At 54.8% G+C, this 22,431-nt stretch overlaps 9 protein-coding genes across 9 annotated transcripts; 3 read left to right on the plus strand and 6 right to left on the minus strand.

Moving 5' to 3' along the window:
- Positions 1 to 158: 158 nt before the first annotated feature.
- Positions 159 to 804, plus strand: PFLUO_LOCUS8965 (uncharacterized protein; the record flags this gene model as incomplete). The annotated part of the gene is made up of 2 exons (XM_073786742.1): positions 159 to 621; positions 692 to 804. 2 exons carry the CDS (start codon positions 159 to 161, stop codon positions 802 to 804), a joined length of 576 nt encoding a protein of 191 aa, XP_073642968.1.
- A 182-nt stretch (positions 805 to 986) lies between these two features.
- PFLUO_LOCUS8966 (regulator of Ty1 Transposition) lies at positions 987 to 3,722 on the minus strand (the record flags this gene model as incomplete). The annotated part of the gene is made up of 4 exons (XM_073786744.1): positions 987 to 1,664; positions 1,719 to 3,078; positions 3,134 to 3,570; positions 3,630 to 3,722. 4 exons carry the CDS (start codon positions 3,720 to 3,722, stop codon positions 987 to 989), a joined length of 2,568 nt encoding a protein of 855 aa, XP_073642969.1.
- Positions 3,723 to 4,282: 560 nt separating this feature from the next.
- PFLUO_LOCUS8967 (uncharacterized protein) lies at positions 4,283 to 5,793 on the plus strand (the record flags this gene model as incomplete). The annotated part of the gene is made up of 4 exons (XM_073786745.1): positions 4,283 to 4,471; positions 4,528 to 4,666; positions 4,722 to 4,830; positions 4,893 to 5,793. 4 exons carry the CDS (start codon positions 4,283 to 4,285, stop codon positions 5,791 to 5,793), a joined length of 1,338 nt encoding a protein of 445 aa, XP_073642970.1.
- Positions 5,794 to 6,270: 477 nt separating this feature from the next.
- Positions 6,271 to 7,417, minus strand: PFLUO_LOCUS8968 (alkaline ceramidase ydc1; the record flags this gene model as incomplete). The annotated part of the gene is made up of 3 exons (XM_073786746.1): positions 6,271 to 6,457; positions 6,516 to 7,032; positions 7,093 to 7,417. 3 exons carry the CDS (start codon positions 7,415 to 7,417, stop codon positions 6,271 to 6,273), a joined length of 1,029 nt encoding a protein of 342 aa, XP_073642971.1.
- Positions 7,418 to 8,000: 583 nt separating this feature from the next.
- PFLUO_LOCUS8969 (uncharacterized protein) lies at positions 8,001 to 9,091 on the plus strand (the record flags this gene model as incomplete). The annotated part of the gene is made up of 2 exons (XM_073786747.1): positions 8,001 to 8,055; positions 8,127 to 9,091. The coding sequence occupies 2 exons, from the start codon at positions 8,001 to 8,003 to the stop codon at positions 9,089 to 9,091; spliced, it is 1,020 nt and encodes a 339-aa protein (XP_073642972.1).
- A 366-nt stretch (positions 9,092 to 9,457) lies between these two features.
- Positions 9,458 to 10,881, minus strand: PFLUO_LOCUS8970 (uncharacterized protein; the record flags this gene model as incomplete). Its single annotated transcript, XM_073786748.1, has 3 exons — positions 9,458 to 9,667; positions 9,720 to 9,785; positions 9,841 to 10,881. 3 exons carry the CDS (start codon positions 10,879 to 10,881, stop codon positions 9,458 to 9,460), a joined length of 1,317 nt encoding a protein of 438 aa, XP_073642973.1.
- A 507-nt stretch (positions 10,882 to 11,388) lies between these two features.
- Positions 11,389 to 12,825, minus strand: PFLUO_LOCUS8971 (Beta-mannosyltransferase 1; the record flags this gene model as incomplete). The annotated part of the gene is made up of 1 exon (XM_073786749.1): positions 11,389 to 12,825. The coding sequence occupies one exon, from the start codon at positions 12,823 to 12,825 to the stop codon at positions 11,389 to 11,391; it is 1,437 nt and encodes a 478-aa protein (XP_073642974.1).
- Positions 12,826 to 13,679: 854 nt separating this feature from the next.
- On the minus strand, positions 13,680 to 14,250 carry PFLUO_LOCUS8972 (uncharacterized protein; the record flags this gene model as incomplete). Its single annotated transcript, XM_073786750.1, has 3 exons — positions 13,680 to 13,848; positions 13,940 to 14,106; positions 14,221 to 14,250. The coding sequence occupies 3 exons, from the start codon at positions 14,248 to 14,250 to the stop codon at positions 13,680 to 13,682; spliced, it is 366 nt and encodes a 121-aa protein (XP_073642975.1).
- A 910-nt stretch (positions 14,251 to 15,160) lies between these two features.
- On the minus strand, positions 15,161 to 16,862 carry PFLUO_LOCUS8973 (uncharacterized protein; the record flags this gene model as incomplete). The annotated part of the gene is made up of 3 exons (XM_073786751.1): positions 15,161 to 16,507; positions 16,559 to 16,627; positions 16,683 to 16,862. The coding sequence occupies 3 exons, from the start codon at positions 16,860 to 16,862 to the stop codon at positions 15,161 to 15,163; spliced, it is 1,596 nt and encodes a 531-aa protein (XP_073642976.1).
- Between the last annotated feature and the right edge of the window lie 5,569 nt (positions 16,863 to 22,431).

Below are 22,431 nucleotides of genomic sequence, written 5' to 3' on the forward strand. Positions count from 1 at the left end.
GTGTTTGTGTATGTGGTCAATGGGAGGGAATGAGAAGAGAAAGAAAGAAAGAGTGAAGGTCAAAAGATCACGGCAGAATAATTTGCGGGATGCCCCACTCGGATCTACACTTCCCTTTCCACCTCTTCTGCTTCTTCCTCCTCATTCAACCAACAACAATGGCCACTACCACCACCACATCCACGCCCTTCCCCTTCCCACCAACCTACAACTTCCCTCCCTTCTTCACCCCCCAACCAAACACCACAACCCGCCACTCACAGCTCCACAAATGGTCCCTCCTGATCCAAGCCTGGTGCCGGCACCACCGCCAATACCGACTGAATCTCATCGAAGCGGTTGACACGCCGCTCTTCCACAACGCGGCGCTGCGCAAACGTCTGGATCTGCGCGAGGCGCGCGCGGTGGTCGATTGGATGTGTAAGTCGGAGGAGGAGGGCGGCGGGGGGAGGCGCGCTGAGTGGATCGATGCCGATGGTCAAAAGTCGGTTGCTTGGGTTTGGTGGCGGAGGCCGGAGGAGTGGGCGGATGTTGTGAGCGAGTGGGTTGAGGGGACCGGGCAGAAGGGGAGTGTGTTGACCGTTTATGAGATTGTGCAAGGGGAGGGGTCTGCGTCGCAAGGTATTTTGCTCTTCTTTTCCTGGGGGGATGGGGTTAGAAGCTAACTTGTTTCTTTTTTCTTCCGCTGCAGAGTTCCATGGGATGGATTTTGAGCTCATGCTCAAATCGCTGCAGGTTCTGGTCAAGCGCGGCAAGGCACAGGTCTTCGGCAGCGAGGGCCAGGAGGGCGTCAAGTTCTTCTAAGGCTCTTGCATGCATGCATTGCAATGATCATGGATATTCGTTTCGTGACAGACCAACAAACGCTCCGATCAATGATAAAGGACGCCAGAAACAACAACAACAACAACAACAACAACGAGCTGCTAATGCTAGATACAACATATCCCAAGAAAGCCAACATGGAAAGGTTATCCGAACCAAGCTTAATCAATGGCCATCTCATCCGCCTTCCCCGCCATCTCCGCCATCTCCTCCGTCAGCTCATAGTCGTCTGCGGCTCGTGTCTCCTGCGACATGGCCATGTCCAGCAGCCAGTCCACGCGCACGATGCGCGGCGTCTTGTTGATATCACGCGACACCTGCCGGAACCGCGGCCACAGGCGCGTATGCTCGGGCGCCAGGCTGCTGAGCAGGAAAACCTCGTCCTTGACAGGCTCGTCCTCCATCTCGCTGTCTTCGTCATCGCTTTCCTCCCGCCGGGAGCGCTTGGCTAGCTGGAGACGACCGCGGAAGAGCGAGCATTCTCCGCCGTTCGCCTGCGCAATGGACTGGAAAGCTTCGAGTCCGCCACGGATGCTCTCGACGCAGTAAATGCGATAACCCTGCAGGAGTTTGTTTTTGTTCTTCTTTGCCCGCTTCGCGGCATGGGCAAGGGAGAACCCAAACTTGGTTTCGGCCTCTTGGTCCTTGAGCGGGAAGTCTGCGGGGTTCAAGAGCTCGTTCTTCTTGAGACAGCTGGTGATGAATTCGATGTTGACGATTGCCGGTGCATACGCGAGGGCGTTGACGAATTTGGGGGTTCGCAGGATCGACGGCGCTGCGAGATGGGTACACCTGCGAGCGTCTTGGACAACCATGACTCCAAGGTCTCGGAGGTGTCGCTGCTGTGTTGTTAGAGGGACTGCAATAGAGATCTAGAGACCGAACAAACCAACCTTGTCTGCATCTTCCTTCTTCATATTCCCCACCCATTTCTGGTAGCCGGTAATCAAGAGATGCATCGAAATTGGCGGCCGCGACTTCTTCTGGCGCTTGGAATCTGTCTGCTCCCCGTCACTCTCATCCTGAGCTTCCACAGATCGCCGCTTCTTGTTTTCTGACACCCGGTCCTCGTCCGACTTGCGTCGCCCACCGTAGACGACCCCTCCCACGCGCTTCTTCTCTTTCTCGTACAGGGCGATGTCTGGAGCGATATCGTGGAGTCGGGCTGTAGCTGCATCTTTGGACCTGCGGCTACTGGTCGATGACGGGGTATCGTTCTCCTTACCCTCAGGGATGAGCCGGGACCGCGCAGGTGTCTTTTTGGCATCTGAAAGCCGGCGGGACTTTCCAATTGTCTGTGGAGTACCGTGCGTGGTGTCTGCAATGTCTTCGTCCCCACTCTGTCCTTTCGGGGGAGGCTGTATTGATGTTGTATTCTGGTCCTTGTTCCGCATCACAGGGCGCCCGGGACTCGGAAGAATAGTGTCTTCAGATGGGAAAAACACTTGCTCGAGGACATCACGGTTTAGAGGCGTCTGGCCAGCCACTTCTCCGAGATTTGTTCGGAGAGGGAAATGGCTATAGCGCGGATCAGAGGTCGGTAGCATCTTCCACTTCGCGTAGCTCTCCTCAAGCCAGAGGTGGTTGACCACCTCCAAGCCCCATTCCCGAGCTGCACTGCATTTCTCGCTATTTCCATGAGCTGTGATAAGGTGGGTGTTATCTTGTTTGAGTGTTTTGGTGCACTCAGCCCCGGCCGCTGCGATCAGGTTTTCCAAGTAAATCCTCGCCTCACCGACGTAGTTTGAAAGACTAATCTTCAGTCCCTTGAATTCAGGGATTCCAGAGCGATCAACGGGGTAGTGAAGAAGCCGTCGCAATGGCGATGTATACGTATTGAAGGTCATAAGACGATAAAGCCAGGCTAGGTTGCCAACATCTTTATGCAGTCTGGATGCTGTCCGATACGCCACCCCTTCACGAAAGCGGCAAATCAGAATATCCGTATCGTAGACATTCGACGTGACTGTACCGCCTCCGCGTTCGATGACCGCTTCAATGCTTTCTTCTAGACGTTGGCCAATGCCGAGATCTGAGGACAGCTTGACACGCTTTCCTTCGAAAACGCTCCGGTGGTTCTCACGAGATGATGAGGTGGGCAGCTCGGGCGGGTCTGGTGTAGATGCACCGACCAGATCTTTGTTCTCATGCCACTGAATGGGCACATTGGGGCCAGCGCGTAGAATTTCCGGGTCGGGGAGCAGGTAAGGCGTCTCAATAATGCGTCGACCGAGTTTCAAGCAATCATCAAACCTAATAAAGATCCAATCAGGAAGTGTTTTTTCTTGACCTCCGTACCAAGACCTACCAGTGTGGCAGCACAATCTTGATGTTCAACTTCTTTGCTTTCACAAGACGCGCCTTATCCGAATCGGCACTTAGATCCACGAGATGCGTGACCATCAGAGTAACGCGAGGGCTGTAGATCCCGCCTTTAGCCAACACTCCGCCGATAATAGCATCTTTGTCTCCCTCTGGAATATCACCGCAGGCGACCACCACATCGTTCAAAAAGAGGCGAGGGTCAGGACTGTACTGGCGCGGGTTGGCCAGCTTATTTTTTGCGAGCGATGTCTGCACCCACTGCGGTTTCATGACGGGGATCAGCGCGTCGCAAGCCGTCTCGTAGGCTTTGAAGTCGATGGTGTTGGAAATAAAATGGGTGAATTGGGCAATATTCTCAAATTCCACGTGTTCTTCGACAATGAAGGTCTCGCCGCTGTTCTGGCTGACGGTTGTCGCGAGCTGAAGGTGGACTGTTAACTAGGCAGGCTCGAGTCAGCGGGGAAGAGCAAGGTGCGCACCTGCTGTGCTGTCTCCGAAGACAGATTCTTGGAGCAGACGATGCAGACATTGCACTGATCGAAGAGCTGGAGGTCCTCGTCGTCGTGCGCCATGGTTGGGAGAGTGAGGGTTGAGTGGCTCGAGACTAACGAGAGAGAAACAGATGGACGCGCCCAAAACGCGCGAAGCCAACGCCTGCTCACGTGATGGTCAATATACAACCCAGAATCTTACAGTAGATCGGAGAAGGTGGCTTATGGATGGAACAATCATAACTAGATCGTTAACTACCTACATTTAGATTGGTGATTGGATATAGGAATTAGTTAGAAATGGGAAAATTCCGAGCGTAGGTGCGAGTGTAGATGCGTACGCACCTACACTTCTACGATAATTCATCCTCCCAGTAGTGAATAACTATACGACTAAAACAGTGACTACCTAATTAAGCCGACAAAATAATGATAGCAATCAAAAAGAAAAAAGAGAGCGATTCGTCGTGTATAGTCGCAAACAGCAGCAAGGCACCGCCAGTCGGCAGTTGACACCACCGACGATGCGACATCCTCGGCTCGGCACCCGGAATTATTGGCTCTGCCTTAATTCCCGGGGCCCCATATAATTATCTCATTATCGCGTCGCATCCTCAACATCTTCACATATTATCAATATCATGGCATCGCCCTTCCGCATCGTCGAGCATGTGGTACCCTGCCAGCACATCCGCGAGTATCCTGCTGCCACCGCGGGCGTGGACGACACGCTACACCTGGCCGTGAAGCAGTACATCCCGCTCGACAACCCCAACCCGCAGCCCGGCGACGTAACGATTCTCGCGGCGCATGCGAATGGGTTTCCCAAGGTATTCAATTATGAGATGTACACAATTTACGATACTTTCTAACATACTGTCTCTAGGAACTCTACGAGCCGCTGTGGGAGGAAATCCATGCTCGGTCCAAGGCCAGCGGCTTTCGCATTCGTAGTATCTGGATGACCGACGTTGCGCAGGAGGGCCAGAGCAGTGTGATTAATGAAGATGTGCTGGGAAATGACCGTATGTCTTGATTCTCTATTTAATGGTCACATACTGACATCCCTCCCCGCTCCAGCCAGCTGGTTTGACCATCCGCGAGATCTCCTGCACTTGGTCAACGTCAAGCGAGCGGAAATGCCCCGGCCCATCGTCGGCGTTGGCCATAGCATGGGCGGCGCACATCTGTCAGAGCCTTCCTTCTTTTACTCTCGTTATTCATGAATTGCGACTAACTGTTTCCCTCCAGTGCCCAATTGTGCTTAATGCACCCGCGCTTGATCCACACACTGGTCCTTCTGGACCCAGTACTCCAGCGCCAGACAACCCAACTCGACGGACTCAGTCTGCAAAACGAGAACAAGCGTGTCATCGCCAAAACCACCCAACTCTCCACCTACCGGCGCGACCTCTGGCCCTCCCGCCAGGCCGCCGCAGACGGATTCAAGCGCAGCCCATTCTACCAGGCTTGGGATCCGCGCGTGCTGGCTCGCTGGGTCGAGCACGGGCTCCGCGACCTGCCAACGGCCATCCACCCGCTCAACGAGAAGACCGTGACCGAGAAGGGCTCGACGCCCGTGACGCTGCGCACGCCTCTCCACCAGGAAGTCTTCACCTTCTCCCGGCCAAATTACCACAACAACCCGAGTGACGACAAGCCCGTCAACCGAGTCACACACCCAGACCTGGATCCCACACTTCTAGGCACATTCCCATTCTACCGCCCGGAGTCAGGGCGGATCTTCACCCAGCTTCCGCACCTGCGCCCCAGCGTGCTGTACATCTTCGCCGGCAAATCGGACATGTGTCTGCCCGCGATGCGCGCGGATAAGCTGTCCAACACGGGCACCGGCGTCGGCGGGAGCGGCGGCGTGGCTGCGGGCCGCGTGCGCGAGGTGTTTCTCGAGGATTTCGGGCATTTGCTCGCGCAGGAGGCTGTGAATGAGTGTGCGGATGCGGCGGCTTCTTGGCTTGCGCCTGAGCTCAGGCGCTGGAGGGATGAGGAAGACAATTTCCGCGCGGAGTGGAGGAAGAAGTCGCGTGTTGAGCAGATGACTATTGATGCGGAGTGGTTGAGCAATGTCCCTGCGCCGCCGCGGAGGCCTAATAAGAAGAAGCAGGCTGAGCCGGGCGGGGAGTCGAAGTTGTGAGTGAGTGCGGATAACTAACTAACTGCACAAGAGGGATAGATAGATGCCTTTTGTATATACAAGCAACACCCAGCATATAGGAGCCCCGCCCACGGGTCTGGGGGTTTTGGTGAACTAGAATACAGTCATGAAGAATTTCATTGTTTTCTACCGGCTATCTGTATTCCTGTTGAAGAGAGTAAGTCCAGACAGAAGATCAGTGAGAGTAAACTTGGTTCAGCGATCGTCAATCAATCATCCATTCCCATCTATAGCAAAAAAACCTCTGCTCCTCTGCTCATATCTATGATTTTCAGCGCAAGCTGTTTCCCATCAGCAACGCCAAACAGAACGAATCGCAAACTGTCAGACAACATAAGACTCAAAGCGCGAAAGACAAGGGAATATCGGTGTCTATTTTCGTGGTTGGTTATAAGTGCACTTGGAAAACAGCAATTGACGTATCCAGTTGCGGGGCATGACAGAAAGAAAATAAGCTTAGGTCGACTTCTTGTCTCTGGTCACGCCGTTCTCGCCTACGGGGGGCGAGGTGCGAACGACCTCGGGGATATGCCAGGCCCGCGCCCAGCGCAGATGGTATTCCTCCTGGCGCTGGTTCAGACAATGGCGGAGCCAGATGCCCCAGATGATGTAGAGGTATGCGCCGATGCCGGTCATGATGTGCCTTTGGAAGAGTAATTAGTCTCTGAGCCCTGTTCGGAGGACAATGGAACAAAACATACCACCAGCCATGCCCCTCCAGAAAAATCCCCCAGGGCAACCCGATGGTCCGACGCCACCGGCGGATCTGCGTGCAGAACTGATTATCTAGATTCCAGATAAAGAAGCCACCCAGGAACATGCTCAGGCCGTAGCCAACCATGAACCACATCGTCTTGATGGTCTTCGTATCGCGCACGTTCTCGTAGTGCTGGTGCTCCTTAGTCGGGACCGGGAGACCCTTCTTCTCGCGGGCGAGACGGTCCTCCTCGCGCGTCTTCCGAAATCTCGGCCGTAGCGTTTTCTCCATGGTATACACGCTCCGGAAAACGACGACCGCGGTCAGCAGCGCGTAGGCGTTCTGGTGGAAGACTGGGTCCTGGAGGTAATGGTAGTACAGGGTGATGAAGACGGCGAGACTGAGGAGGGAGATGGCGAGGATGATGCGCACGCGCGTGGAGCGCGAGTAGGAGAATGAAGCGTAGGCCATTAGGCAGGTGGTGTAGATCATGGAGAGCTCGTCGACTAGCTGCATGGGGTCTGGTTCCGTTGCGCACCGGTTAGCTATGGATCAGATCGATTGAGCAGCTGAACGCGTACATTTCAGCGTCGAGTGGAACAGGAAGCTTCCCGTGCCCACGAGCAGATATCCGAGGTAAGCAACCAGGAAGATCTGGTCATGCTGATTGCGGCGACAGCTGATGATGCCCTTGATGCCCAGCCACATGAACAGCACGTTCGTCAGGGTATTGACAATCTCGGCGGCGTAGACAGTGGCATAGTAGTCCTGGATGAACGTCAGCTCCCAGCTCTTTTGCCAAGCCATAACAACATTGCGTACCTCCTCGCACCAGTTCAGCGTCGAGGTGACGGGGCTCCAGTAGCCCGTCTTGGCCGACGGGTATGGGATGAAAGGAAAGGGCATGTTTGGGATGGGATTGCAGACTGCTGGAGGAAGAAGAAGTGAGAGGCAACAGCAAACAGAAAGAAGAGACGGTGACGTCGATTACCAACACACCCGTTCATTGGCCGCGCGGCTGTCCGCGGCATCCGGGCTGAATGCGGCTAGTTATGCAAACAGTCAACGTTATGCGGATAATGAGAGGAATGGACTATGGGGGAATCCTAAGAATAACGTAGAGTGGCATTTGGGTCTGTTATTTATTATTGTTGACACCATGAATTGGGTTCGTGCCGAGGGGACTATACCTGGTGCGTATCAGAGCGCCAAACCGCCGATCCGATGACTTCACCATCGACACTTTCACTTCGCGGTTGTTGATCCTTCTCGCGAACCCCATCATACTGACAGCCATGCGTCTCTGATCCCTCTCTCTCTCCCCCGCTACAATCATCTGGGGGCTCTTGCCTTCCGCCTCGTCCACGGGGCTCTCTCTCACCGCTAAAAACTCAACGCCGACCCCGATGCCACCCGATGCAGCCTCGACTCTAATTCTCTCATCCCCTGTCTCTCTCTCCCTCGCCGCGGTCATCGCAGACCAGGCGCGATGTCCAATAACGGGACCTATGTCGCGCAGCCGGTGAAGACCAGCGCCTCGACCCGTACGGCCTCTAAAACACCCTCCCTTGCGCGCTGTTGGACTTTGTGCTAAACTTCATTGCTGGGTATATAGCATCCAAAACTTCCTTCCACTTCGCCGCGGGCCTCTGCTCAGGCCTCACCTCGTCCATCCTCCTCCAACCCGCCGACCTCCTCAAAACCCGCGTCCAGCAGTCCCACAAAACCGCCACCCTCCTCCCCACCCTCAAAGCCATCCTCTCCTCCCCGAATCCAGTGCGCGGACTATGGCGCGGCACGCTGCCCTCAGCACTCCGCACGGGCTTCGGGTCCGCTCTCTACTTCACCAGTCTGAATTCCTTGCGCCAAACAATCGCCCAAACCAATGCGCCCTTCGCCCTTGCTAGCCCACCATCCGGCGGTAGCGCCGCCAAACAGACTTCTTCTTCTTCCTCGGTGCTCCCGAAACTATCTAATACGGCGAACTTGGCGACGGGGGCTGTTGCGCGCGTCTCGGCGGGGTTTATCATGATGCCTGTCACCGTTCTGAAGGTGCGATACGAGTCTGACTATTACGCCTATCGGAGTTTATTGGGTGCGGGTCGGGATATCGTGCGTACGGAGGGGCTGCGCGGTCTATTCGCAGGATTCGGCGCTACGGCTGCTCGCGATGCACCGTATGCCGGGTTGTATGTGCTGTTCTACGAGCAGCTGAAGCGGCAATTTGCTTCGATGGCGCCAACACGGTCTCCTACTAGTGATGGGACACCTCCGGCCGGCATGTCTTCGTCGTCGATCCACTTTGTCTCGGGTGCTGCCGCTGCGGGCCTGGCGACGGCAATTACGAATCCGTTTGATGCGGTCAAGACCCGGCTGCAGCTCATGCCTGCCAAGTACGGGAACATGATGCGTGCGGTGAGGTTGATGATTCACGAGGATGGGGTGCGGAGTCTCTTTGGCGGACTGGGGATTCGCATGGCCCGCAAGGCGCTCAGCTCGGCGCTTGCTTGGACTGTCTACGAGGAGCTCATTCTCCGTGCGGAGAAGCGGTGGGCGGCAGATCAGCAGATGAGCCTATGACCGGACTATTTGCGGTCATGCCTCAAGCTTTATATCGAGACCCAACCGTCTCTTACCGATTGTCGACTCTACGCAATAATTGCCACCATTTGATTTGTGGCGTTCGCCGCGGCATTTACCAAAAGCCGTATATTCGGCAAGGAAAAAGATGGTTGAATATATAGAAAGAAGCAGTGTTTGATGCAAGGAGCACAACAGAAAGCAAACAAACGAAGAAAGGTCATCATCTCATGTCAATTGTTGCTGAAACCACCACCATCACCAACCCAATGTCTCAACTCAAGAAATAAAAGAAAAGAAAAGAACAAAAATTCAAAACATCCAAGTCCGGGTCTCATCGTAGAACGCAAAAAAAGCAAACCACCATTAGGTCAAGAGCCACGACTTGCGGCTCGGGCTCTTCTTCCGCACGAGGAACATCTTGTCCTTGTTGCGGTCGTTGACGCGGAGCTCGGTCGTGGAGCTGGAGGTCTGCGTGAGCACTTTGCCCTCGCGGATCCGCCTGGTGTGCGAGAAGAGCTTGTCCTGGAAGTCCTGGTCGACCCATTTCTTGATGACGATGTAGTTCTGGTCGCGCTATTGAACAGGTCAGCCAACAAGCCAGAAATTCGTTGCGAAGGCACCTTACCACATCCCATTCCCAGGGGAGCTCGTAGGCTATCAAGGTCTCGGGCATCAGATGTTTGCGATGGACCTGGGAGCGTTGTCAGCCTCTGCAATTAGATCAAATAGAGGAGGATGGGGCATACCCTGATCCATTTCTCCTCTCTCTCCTCTTTCTCCTCGGGCCTCTTGTTCTTGTTCAGCATATCCTCAATCTGCTCATCCGTATAGCCAAGTTCCTTGAGTCTCTCACGAAACTCCCTGTCGCGCTTGTCGGCCTCTTCTTTCTCCTTGAGCTTCTTCCGCTCCTGATCCAGCTTCCACTCCTCCACCGCAGCCTTCTTCATCTCAAGTTCCTTCTTCTTCCTCTCGGCCTCCTTGAGCGCCTGACGAGCCTCTTCATCCTTCAGCTCCTTCTTCACCCTCTCCCTCTCCTCTTCCTCCTCCCTCATCTTCGCAATCTCTTTCAGCTTCGCCTCCCTAATCTTGGCCTTGATCTCGCTCTCCTGCGCCGCCTCCCGCTCCTGCTCCTCGAGCCTTCTGATTTTCCACTCCCGCTCCATTTCCCGGCGCTGTTGCTCCGACCCACTCTTCCGCTCCAGCCGCTGCAGTCGACGCAGCCGCTCACTGATCTCATCCTCAAACTCCTCTTCCTCACGGAGCAGTCGTATTTCGCGCGGAGCGTGCTGACCCTCCTGGAGCTCGCGCTCCAATCTCTCAATCTCCTGCTGCTGCTTCCAGATCTCCCAGTCCTGGCGCATATCGTTGCGGTCGAGCATGCGCTGGCCGACGACGAGATCATAGTCCCGCTGCAGCGGGGACGGATCCCGCGACACGCCGCTGGTCGCACGGCCCCGGCGCGGCGACCGGCTAAAGTCCTCGAAGAGCTCCTCGTCGTTGATCCGCTGCTGCACCCGCCGCGGCTTGTTGGTCTGCTGGTTGTCTTGGAGCATCTCGTTGACGACCATCACGGTCGGCTGCTCCCGCCCGCGTCGGCCGCCTGTCGACGAGGAGCGATGCACGCGGGTCGACATGGGCGGGGCTAGGAGGGTCTCTGCGTCGCGGCGTCGTGAGATCGAGCGGCGTCGGACAGAGGCTCGGAGGCCTCGCCCGCCGCGCATGGAGATGTCGGTTTCGGAGAAGTCATCGCTGTCCTCGTCGTCGATGACCCGGACCCGTTGAGGCATGGTGGTGGTGGTGAGAATGGTTTAATATGTATAAATGGATGAAAGGAATAAATGGGATGGGAAGAAGAGACGAAAGTGCGTGACGAAGAGAAAACGAGAGAAAAGAGGGGCAGCTGAAACGGAGGGGTGCGTATACGAGCGCTTATCGAGGGCTGGCAGTAGGTGTACTCGGTATAGCACCGGGTGTCCTTCAGGACAAATAAGTATAGTTACCGAGTAACTATACTCGCACACGATTCCCTGGGAAGTGGGTAAGAAGAGAAAAAGAGAAAAGCCGAGACCGCGGCGTATTTAATGTCAGCTGAAACCGCCAGTTAGGCTGAACCTCCAGTCAGGCTCATCTCGTCATCCCAGCCACCGCTACTCCACTCTGTCCGCTTGGTAACAGCCGGTTATGTAGTGACTACCCAAGCAGGAGGATCCCTTGTCCTGTTGGACACTACGATTTGAGATGTTGACTTTCAAAGTTCGAGGACCACGGTTCGGTCAGGCTGAGCCATGGATCCCCTAGGGAACTACACTCTCCTTAACCGCCGCCTGCACCGCACACTCCACCACTTGCCGCCCCCCAGCCGCCCAGGACCCTCCCCGAAACAAATCCGGCAGCGACCGAACAATAAGCCCTAATACCCCGCGAATGCGGACCACCTGGGTCGTCTTATCGGCGACGCTAACCACCAACTGCATCAGATCATGCTGCACCCGCCGATCCCAGTGGATGATCCCGTGGGGATTCAAGATCCGCGCCTCGTCTTCACAGGGCGAGTGTTGCCCGTCTAGCACGGCGGTCCCGAAATCAATCACGTCACTGGCATATACGACGTGGAACGCCTGTCCCACGCTGGCAAGCACCACGAGCTCCGGACGGTAGGTGACGTTGGGACTGCACCCGCCGAGGAGACGGATGCGCGGGAACCCTGCGTATAGATGCACGTCGTTGTTTTCTGCAGAGGGAATCGGAACCCGCAGGAAATTCGTGCCCCCTCGCATGCTCCCCTGGCTGTCCGGGTCGTCTTCGATCCGCTGCCGCGGCGTCTCTGGGTCCTCGGACTGGAATGCCCAGTCGCAGAACCCGTCCGACAGTGAGCAGCGGAGGATCTGGAGCGGCTGCAGCGTGTACACGAAGTGCAAGTGGTGGCTCGGAATTTGGAGTTGGGATTCATTGCCATGGAAGAAGGGTGCCCAATTTTTCTCGACCAACCGCGGCTCCTCGTTGCGGATCGTGAGTGCAGTGCTGAAGTTTGAAAAGGGACGGTGAATCCACATGGCCTGTCTCCAGTTTCCTTCGGGCTGTTGCGTCGCGGCCATGTTGAAGACAATCACCGGCTCCGCGCCGGGCATGTTCTCCTGCAGGACGACGCGCGGGTCTGCGGGACCGAGAAACGTCGTGTTCTCCTCCCAGTCCACGGGCACGTCGAAAAACCGCGGAAAGGTAACCTGCTCACCGTTCCATTCGATCGTATAGCTCGGCAGGTGCTTCCAGTGCCTGTCGAAGACCCGCCCGTGCAGGAAACCGATTGTCGGCACCGCCCCGTTCCCCGATGGATAGTAGATCACCTGGTTGACGGTCAGGTATACATGCTGCTGGGGCAGCCAGACGCCCGACCCAGCCAGCTCGGCCCAGGATGCATCGACAAAGTCAGGAAACGGCAGGCTCTGATTACGGAAGTCCCGTTCGATCTGTGGATACTTCCGCAGCTCCTGGACCGCCAGCGTAAGATTTTCCCGTAAATCGACACTCCTCCGCACACCGATCGCCCCAACCTGTTTCCGACTGTCGCAGGATTTGTCCCGTTCACCGGTATTCTGAAACCCGGCCAGAGACAGCGTCTCCCATCCTCCTCTCGCTCTATCGCGGGCATTACCGGCGAGGTAATGTTCCACGGACTGTGGAGACCGACGGGGCGATTGCCTGTTAGCTTGGTGCCACGCGCCACACGTCATTTTTAATATCGAGGTCACTCACCGCTCGCACGGGCGTCAGGCGTAGGCGTGGACTCAGGAGCCATATCACGAGGATGACGCCAATGGCGCCTAGGGCTATTCGCCAGGGCCGGATGGTGTGGTTGGTGGTGTAGATCATTCTTGCATCTTGTTTTGGTAGGCGACTGACTAGGGACATGTAGTTACGATCTGGCAGGTCTTATATGAACTATCGATTCTACGTGCTGCCGTTCCTGGAACCTCGCCCGGTTAGGGCAGGGCCCGGACTACCGTCGCAGTGCAAGGTAGGTTACAGATGTCGTCCGCATTCTTGCGAGGATCTCTTGATTCTCCACGCTGCATTCCACACGTGCCGATGCCGTTGCAGAGATAAGCTCATGGCCCCACCGCCGCTTTGGGCATGCCGGCTGTCGATGCGCCCTCATGGTGGGATAATTATTCTACATGTCGACCGACGCCTCTGACAATCGTATTGTTCAATCGTGTTGTTTATTTGTAGCACCATGGGCTATTTCGGGAACATAGTTATTGAGGCCGGCACGCTTTGTCCACACGTGTCTCAATCACGTTAAGACGCGGTGTGTGTATCGGCTGCTCATCTTTTCCTTTCAAATCCGCATAAAACTCCAGCCGGGTATCCATGTAGTCAATACTTAGCCCGTAGTATAGGACTAGAACGAATCGTTTCGTTCAGTGCGAGTGCACCGTCCTGCTTCTTCCACCATGAAGCCATCCCCTTCGCTTCCGAATGCTGGGTCCGGTACGACCCTAGCACTCGACCCCAGGTCTCCACCAGACAAAGCAGGCCATTGTGCTGCCAGGATACGTCGTAATTCCTTCACACGCTAATCACTTCAAGCCCTCCCTCCCGACTTGAGAATCTGCTCCAAATTCTCCCGACTATTCTTATGCGTCGTCTCATGGTAATGGAGCTTCTTCTCGAGATTGGTGATATCCGCCGTAGCCTCGGAGCTCTCGCGCGCAAGACGCTTGTTCACTGCGTCGATGGGGACGTTGACGAACCTGTTTTTTTCGACCGTTAGTCTGTATTTATAGCTGAAGGTCATACCTCTTTCTACAAAAGAAGGAGGGGAAAAGAAAGGGAGATGCTCACATCTTGCCCACACCCTCATAAACACCCGTCTCCGCCGGCAGCTCGGACAGCTCCTTCGATGTCAGCTGGAGCATGCGCACGTCGCGCTGCTTGGCTGTCATTTGGGACTTGGTGAGACTGATTTGTTGCTGCGAGGCTATGGCGCGGGCCTCGATCTCTTGGAGGAGCTGGAAACGGCGCGTTAGCACATGGGAGGGATTTATAGAGCGTAGGGTACACTTGGCTCGCGCAAGGTCTGGGTGTTTGGACCCCGGGCAATGGGGCTGGGTATTGCTACTCACTTTTTGGAGGGCTTCGTTGGGGATCGACATTTTGTTTGGATTATTATGGAGTGGAATGGATTGGTGGTGTGCTTGTTGTTTGGTCGTTTCTGAGGAGGGGCAAATTGAGGGGCGGCGAGAGGAGAGTAGTGGGGAAGATCGCTCGGGGCTCGTTGGATGTATATGGGGGGGGTGATGAGAGGACGAAAGGACGGCCCGGTAGGACGTCTTATGGAACGATTGGTCGCTTCGAAGGGTGTGGATGTGGATAGTCGAAGTTGAACACGGAGAGCTACAAGTTGTCGTGGGCGGTGTATGGTGTCCCGGGCGGTGAGATTGTTGTGCCAGACTTAGGGCTAGGTCAGAGATGATGAGTACAAAATAACTGGGAAAAGATACGATTATGCGTGATCTTTGCGCAAATAGATCATAGTTTTCTTGGTTCGTCGAAGAATGTTTGAAGAGAATGTGGAGAGAGAGAGATAGCCAACATACAATGGAGCAAGATGCGGTTCTGTTCAAAGTCAAATACAAGCACTGACAGTATGTAGGAGAATAGTTCATTCAGAACAAGTAAAATAAAGAGCAGAAGACCGCCCGCCTTCTAATCCAACTAAAGTCACAGAAATCAAAATCCCGTCCAGCACCCAGAACCAGTGAGATAATCGGAAGAAATACAGACACAAGGGAATAGAGAAACATGAGAACAATAAAATCAAAACATAGATCCCAAAGAGATAGAGAAATAGATAAGGAAGAAACTAAAGGGAAAGAAAACGGGTTCTCTCGTACGCCTGACGCCATCCAGTATTGTTTCATGCTTTTAGGGGATTTCCCATAAAAGAAACCCCTTCAGCATGACCGAGTTCCCGGTACTCAAGGAGCCCAGTCAGCCAGCAGATATCGGGCCTCGCCAACTTGGTATCATGATCATCGTAGGAAGATATCACACGAAGACCACTCAATAGCTTGACTGTTGTTCGAACCAGGGCTCAAACTCAGCGCTGCTGGCTCCATGGTGGTGCATACCCCATGACGGGTCCCGACCATCAGCCATATGCATGCCCTGGTGGTGGTGATACACAGATGCGACCTGTGTGGGGTAATACGAAGCCGGGCTTGGGGGCACCGAGGATGCCGAGGTGGTCAGGTAGGTGCTGCCGGCAGCGTCGTTGTTCCACACAGAGTAAGACGGCGGCGCAGGAAAGGCCGCACCACTCCCGGCCGGAGGAGGGCCGCTCTCGTAGGAAAGGAGCTTGGGGTCCATGTGGCCGGTCTCTGTCAGGCAGGTGGCGACCGGATACATGGGTTGAGGCTGGAGCAGCTCGTGGTGTGTGGCACCGGGTAGAGCGGCCAGGGTACTGCTCGGCGAGCCGTATTGCGCATCCTGGGGAGGAGGGCTAGGACGGCGGTAGTGCATGTCCATTTGCAGAGCGCTGGGGTGCACCACTGTTGGCAGACCGTGTGCAACCTCCATGCGGCCGGGATAGCTCATGCTCCAGGAGCTGGGCATTGGCACGGAGTCTGCGTCAAAGGGAGTGGAAGTGCGACTGATGTTGCGCACGCGGTTGACGTCGAAGCTTTGCCAGCGGTTGTGCAGGAGGAATGATGAGCCCGGAGTGCTGTGGTAGTCGACATCATCCCAGTCGCTGGGGGTAGCGGGATCGCAGGTTGAGGATGGGGTGTTGACCGCTTCGTCTGCACTGTTTCGTTTCCGAGCTGGAGGGGTCTTGCTGTCCTTGGATGGCGAGAACTTATAGTCCGGATGTGCTCTGGCGTGCTCGTCGCGCTCTATGCAAGCATATCGCTCGTATTTCTCCCGGATGTACTTCGGCTCCAATTTCCAACCGAGCCCACAGGCGCGCGAAACGGCCTGGTTGTTGGTCTGGTTCAGATATCGCTTGATGCGATCCGTATATGCCGATCTGTAGAGCATGAACGAGTTCATCGGCCGGGTGATCCTCCCTTTCTGCTTGACCTCTTCCCACCGCTCCTCGAATGATCTGTTCACGAAGCCTTCAATGTCTTTGATGGGGACATCTGTCATGTGTTTGGTCAGCTCGCTCAATGGCAGCGGAATGTACAGCTCCTTTGAGGACGACGAATCGAACGAGGTCTCAGGCGTATCTGCCTCTCTGCGCTCGCGAGTTCGCCGTGCTTTAGGCGACCGACTGAGCTTGGCTTTAGGCGTTGGCGCTCGCCGGCGCGGCGGCGAGCTTTTTGGTGGCGGCGTTGCAACTGGACAAGGAACAAGTTCCTCATCTGAGGTTGGAGGAGGCGTGCTGGTATGGGGGCCTGGCACAACCATCTAAGTAATCCTGTCAGCTTGGTTGTCTTTCATAAGAATGATGGTACTTACCTGGGCCTGGAGTGGCATCGGGGGATACTGCAAGGCGCGCTGGAAATATGGCGAGGGAGAGGCATAGAGCTGCGGATTGTTCAGAGCAGGTCGACAAGAGTAAATATCAAAAGGAGAGACTTACCGTTGACACTGACTGCGGCACAAAGCCTGAATGGATCTCGTCGCCTTCCATCTTGATCGGATCGGCCATGTTGTAGACAGGCGGATATGGCCCAGACTGTTGATAGCTCTCTTCCGGCGTCGGATCTCCGTCTGTAGACCGGGGAGGCGAAGGAGGAGTGGGAATGATTCTGAGAGTCATGTTGGGGAGGTTGTTTCTGCGACCAGGAAGAAATAGAGCGGGTCGGGTCAGGGACAACCCGAATCGCAGGCTATTCCGGAAGGGTGTCGGGGAGCAGAGAGAAAGAAAGAAGATGGGGATATTGACTTCTAGAAAGGGAAAAGAAGGGGAAGAAGAGGAGGAAGGGAACGCCCGTCTGTTGTATCACGCCGGGAAGGGCCGTCCTGCATCTGAAAGCAAGACGGATTCTTAGACACTGGCCACACAGAGGGCCGACGGCAGGTGAAACAAACAGGCACACAATTCAATTGGGTTTGTCTTTGGGACAGCCAATGCAGGTGTCCTCTTTTTCCATGGAAAGACAAACGAAGAAGATAGAAGTGGTAAATGGGTCAAGAAGATGTCTGGAAGAGGTAAATGGGACTGATATGTAGGGGAAGACGTGTGCTTAGAGTCTAATCGATTGATCCGCCAGGAGGCAATGAAGAATAAATAAGGAATCGACCGGGGACGGTCGCAAAGAGACCGCGACGAACCGTTGCAAACACCCCAATCTAGAGCCGGGGTTCACCCTTGACTCAAGCAGCGAGACGCGGCGGCGCAGAAGATTGGAATTAACAATACGATGGCGTGGATCTATGTCCCTTGGTCACGATTAGTGCTGTATTATCATTATTATTATTATTGTATTATTTTTTGGATTTTTCCTATTATTTTATTTTGGCTAATCCTTGTCTTCTGGCCCGTCTTTGTCCTAGTCTGGTCGATTGGCGCAATGACAGCCCTGCCATGATCTTATTCGCTCGAGCTTCTTATTTTTCCTTTTTTCCTTCCTTTTTTTTTCCTTTCTTTAATAATTTTATTTTATTTGGGAGGGCGTGCATTGCGTGCGCATTATGATTGCATCCCGGACGGATCTGCCTCTTATCCCCTATCCCGTACCCTCTAAGCCCCAAACCCTTGTTACGTCTTTGTGCCAAATATGGAGGCGAAAGGGGGTGGGCGTGGTGGGATATACCGCCGGTCTTGACGTCTAGATAGGATAATTAATTAATTCAACTGATTAGGTCGGGGAAACAGCCCGCGTGGCATGCTTTGCTCTGGACCATTTACCCAATTTATTCAACCACGGACCACTTCCTCTTCCCGCCTCGCTGCACGGCATCCGGGGATGGAACAAGACGGATGCAAATGAAAAAAGAGAGATGTACCGGGGTATGGACCACCCAGATTGGCGCTCCCCGAGAGACCCAGAAGTTTCGGCCGATTTGGTCAGCTCCGTGGCATGTATGAGGGGAGGGAAAACAGCTGCGCCGCCGGAACAAAAAAGCAATAATGCCAACTGCATGCCCCCCGTTGGTCAATACGCGAGTCTCCCCATGAGGGCGGCTCTTTCTGCATACCCTATCTTGCTGGTGGCAATTTTGCCTCTGATCCTACGTCTACACCGTGATAAAAGGCAGAGCTCGAAACTCTCCAGTTCCTACCTCCCTCTCTGCCAAAAGAGGGGGTGATTTTCAAATAGGGGATGGACGACTGCCGAGCTAAGCCTGCAGAACATCAACGCGTTAACTGTCATTTTTTACGCTAAGGGATAAATTACTAGCGGCTCGTTCCAGGGCATTGCGATCGCGGATCTGCCCCTCCCCAGCCTCACATAGGCGTACCATCATAGTGTGAGACTCGATATATACTTAGATTTGGATCCTAGGCTGCTCTCGGGTTTGTATGCTGTTAGAACCATGGATGACATCTGGGTTAGGCCAGAGAAGGCAACAGTCTGAACGCCACGTGAAGGGCGATCGATATTAGTAAAGCGAACGGGCTGCTACGAATGGGCGAACTATGGATTTGGGACTAACGGGAGGGAGGCTAGACTCGCGAGATCGGGTGACAAGGTGGGTCTCCCCTAGTCAAATTCACAGTTATACAGTAGTACGGATTGAGTTAGAGCCAGAGTGGAAATCTACCGATCGACGTAGACGCTGACAGGTGGAGTCGGCTACAGCCGAGATACTCCTCTTATTGGTCTGCTCCGAGTGGTTGATGCTTCCGGACAGTCCAACGGAAGTTGATTGGAGTGAACTTGCCCGCGATCCCACTGGCCGCTAGACCGTATTAAGGCCTCTCTCAGAAGGGTCCCAGATCAGAGCCGGCGAGGTAGCCACGACCGTTCCGTGGATGAAAATGTGATGGAGCCCAGATTCACCTCCATCTGCCGACTTTTGCATCTCATCACATTGGGGCTGTTGTCGTCACGTGGCAGTACAGCCACCGAAACTGATCTACACCTGGACTTCCTCTCTTCCCGGTCAAAGCCCCCCCCTTCTACTATTATTATGATTGCCAGCATGGTCATTATTACTGCACGCTAAAAAGTCCCTGTCGAGTCCCAGTCTGCGACAGGGCTAGACGCATCGCGCCTGGCGCTTATTGGCTGCTGTCTGCCTCGACTCGCCGGAAATGGTCTAGTCGGACCGGGGCTGTTTCTTTGATATTATCGACAGCGGTGAGGGATGAGCTTGACTGAGGCTTCCTGGCGTCCGCAGGAACGCCCGACCACGTTTTCTCAACGCCTTTCAGGCCCGTCTCTCTTTGTTGAACATGCATTCAGCCCGGGGAGACCCTGCGCCTCTTCCATGTGGTTTACAATCTTAGTGACAAACTCTCCGTCGAGGGCTGATACCCGAAGCGTGCACCTGCATAGCCATGTGGTTGCTGACGGGGGAGATGTGGTCCCCGAGCTTATCTCCAGATAGTCCAATCTGCACCGGCTTTGCATCTGGGCCGGATGATCGTGGAGGCAGCAACTCTAAATTTCCTAAAGTCGCGTCCAGAGAATCATACATATGATATGTGCAACCCAGTTTAAGCATATTAGACAGTGGCATGTACTAGTTACTAGCTGCCACGCGAATTCCAAATTCCTGCAGACACAGACCAGTGAAACGCCATCGGGGAGACGCACGAACCAGTGCTCAGGCCTTCCAAACCAGTCGGTCCCGCACTGCAGTTCTTGACCGATTGACAGCAAGGGTTCCCCACTCGGAGCCACTCATAGCCTTCCAAGACCTTCTGGAAGGTTGAGAAGGGCTGGTGATAAGCCACTTCAGTCGGCTGACCTGCGCCCTTTTGGACAGGGGGCTTACTCCGCGGTCTCACTCTCTGACCGTTGTTGCGTTTCATGGGAGCCTCCTGGTTGTTCCTATTCCGGCGCTGTATCTAAAGATAGAGGAGCCTCGTTTCATGCGGCTCATGGGGAGGGTTATTATTATCTTCAACCACTCGGGGAGATCCTTTTAGGAATAGATCCTCTTCTGGGGCCACAAGTTGATCGCATCAAGGTCACTTTTTAGCCTGAGGCAATCATCTCCATTGCGCCCCGGCTCTGCCTCTTCTGCAGGGGTGTTTAGTTGGGCGAGTGCGGCCTAAACCTTGGTGATCCCCCCGTCGCGCCATCCCAACAGGAGGAGGAGACTGCTGCCCGTGCGTAGATCAGTGGGCGGTGATTGCCTGCCGTCGCCAACAACTCGGCTGGCCGACCCTAACCTGGAAGGAGGCTTGGCTTGGTTTAGGACAAGGGCAAGCCTATCTGTTGAGCCCCTCAGGTTGCCACATCCAGGGCAGGGTAGGAGAGAGGGAAGGGGGGGGTGGCAGGCCGGAAGCGCCATGGAAAATCACGCAAATGGAAGGCTGCTATTCGACATCGCCGGGGTGTCCTCAACTTGGGGCGCCTGGGCTGTATTTGTTTGCCACGCGAGTGGCTGCCACATTGCGAACAAGGTCGTTCGAGGAAGGAGGGGTTGCAGACAGAAAAGACGGACTCGTGCGGGATGTGACCATTAGGACCAAGCTTGTCTATCACCAACAATCTGACGGCTACCGGGATTGGCGGAGAAGAGTCGATGGTTCTCTGCCTGCATGCAACCGGCGAGGCCTTTGCCGTGTTTGCCTCGTTGGGCCGAGACTGTCCTGCGAATAGCGTTGCTGGCCGGTGTCGATCATCCAAAGGAATAGACGCCCACTGGGGCGCGATGGGTGTGCAGTCCTCGAATTTGGGCGAACCTCCATCGTATTATGCTCCCAACAACCACGTGTGGAATGCGTGGCCGCCCATCTGCATGTCTCTGGCAGCTCCCGTATCAGGAAGCCCTTGCTTGACTGCGCCATTTTGACTGCGCCGCATGAGAGTTGTCCATACCAGTACATTGGAGCCGAACCTCGACCCATTGGGTCACTCTGAAGAAACGACCTGTCTAGACTGACCAGGGCGGAACATGCTACCGACTTCGTCGGTGCTTGAATAAGAAAGTGATATTTAGAAGACGGCGTCATGATAGTCACTCCAGGGACAAGAGCTCTCGCACGGCGGATCCAAAGAGACAGTCCGTAACCGGCAACAGCCAATGAACCCTGGTCAGACCTCGGTGTCCCCGTTAGTTCCGCAGACGATTGCGGTCACCTGCTTTGGATCGTCAAGACTCGATCCACCGGTACCTTCTACCTTTGGTTCCCTGGCCCGGGCCCAAAATTTGGCGGTACAGGGTACCTGTGGATTGCGTCGACTGGGGTAAGATCGCGTGATTGGCCCCCGTCACACTCTATCTGCCGTGTCTACGCGAGCCAGCCATGGGAGATCCTCATCATCACACGCTAATTTAGGCTAAGCGGCTAACGGAAGTTGCCCGTTCGAGTATAGAACGGGGATCTGACAAGTGGAGTCTTGTCTTCAGACAGCAGCTGTTTCTTGGGCATCTGCAGGTTGGTTGAATAGTTTATATAGCACAAGAAAAGAAACAGAAATGCAGACCCAAGAGCGAGATGCCAGAGACTTTTCCGGTCAAAAGCTCACTGCGTGAGACCTAACTCTCGTACTAGCGCAGGTGCAACCGCACGCCGATCCAATAGCTCTGAGACTAAGATCTCCCCAAACCCCCGCCGATGCCCAACGGCTGCCATGACAAATTAGAGCGAAGAGCCATGATTCGCCCCCCCGCGCCAATCCATAAAAAGTACAAGTCCAGTATGTATGGACGCAGAAGCGAGATTGTAAGTTCCCGAGGGCGGGGGATTCTCTCATCTCTGAACTTTCGGCATCTCCGATGAGTGACGGGTCAACGGAAAGCTTGTGGCAGAAGAGCGAGAGAGAGTAAGATGGTCTTCTTCTTCACTGGGAAGCAAGCTCAGATAGAACCGTGGATGGGATACCTTCACGGAATGGCTCCAGCGAGAAGAAGACCGCGACATTTCCCCGGGGAACAGAAGAAGAGGAGGAGTGACTGCGCCAGGACAAGCTCCGCATTCCTTCTGTCACATCTGTTTGGCTGTCTACCACTAACTAAGTTTGCGACCGTGTGTCAGCCGGAGTCCGAACGCCAAAGGAGTCTCAACTGCGGCTCCCTCGTACATCGTATTACGAGCGCCATTGAGACCCGACACTACGACGAATCAGCATAAGTGCCGGGAGGGATGGGATCCGTTTTATTTCTTCCCGCGTCGGCACTGGCGATCTAGATCTGGGGGTTCGTTGCGCGTGTTCCGGGAGGTGGAGGAGGATTATCCCTCTTCCCTCCCTCCCCCTCTCCATTGA

Source organism: Penicillium psychrofluorescens (genome assembly GCF_964197705.1).
Source record: "Penicillium psychrofluorescens genome assembly, chromosome: 6".
In the NCBI taxonomy this organism is placed as follows: Eukaryota; Fungi; Ascomycota; class Eurotiomycetes; order Eurotiales; family Aspergillaceae; genus Penicillium; species Penicillium psychrofluorescens.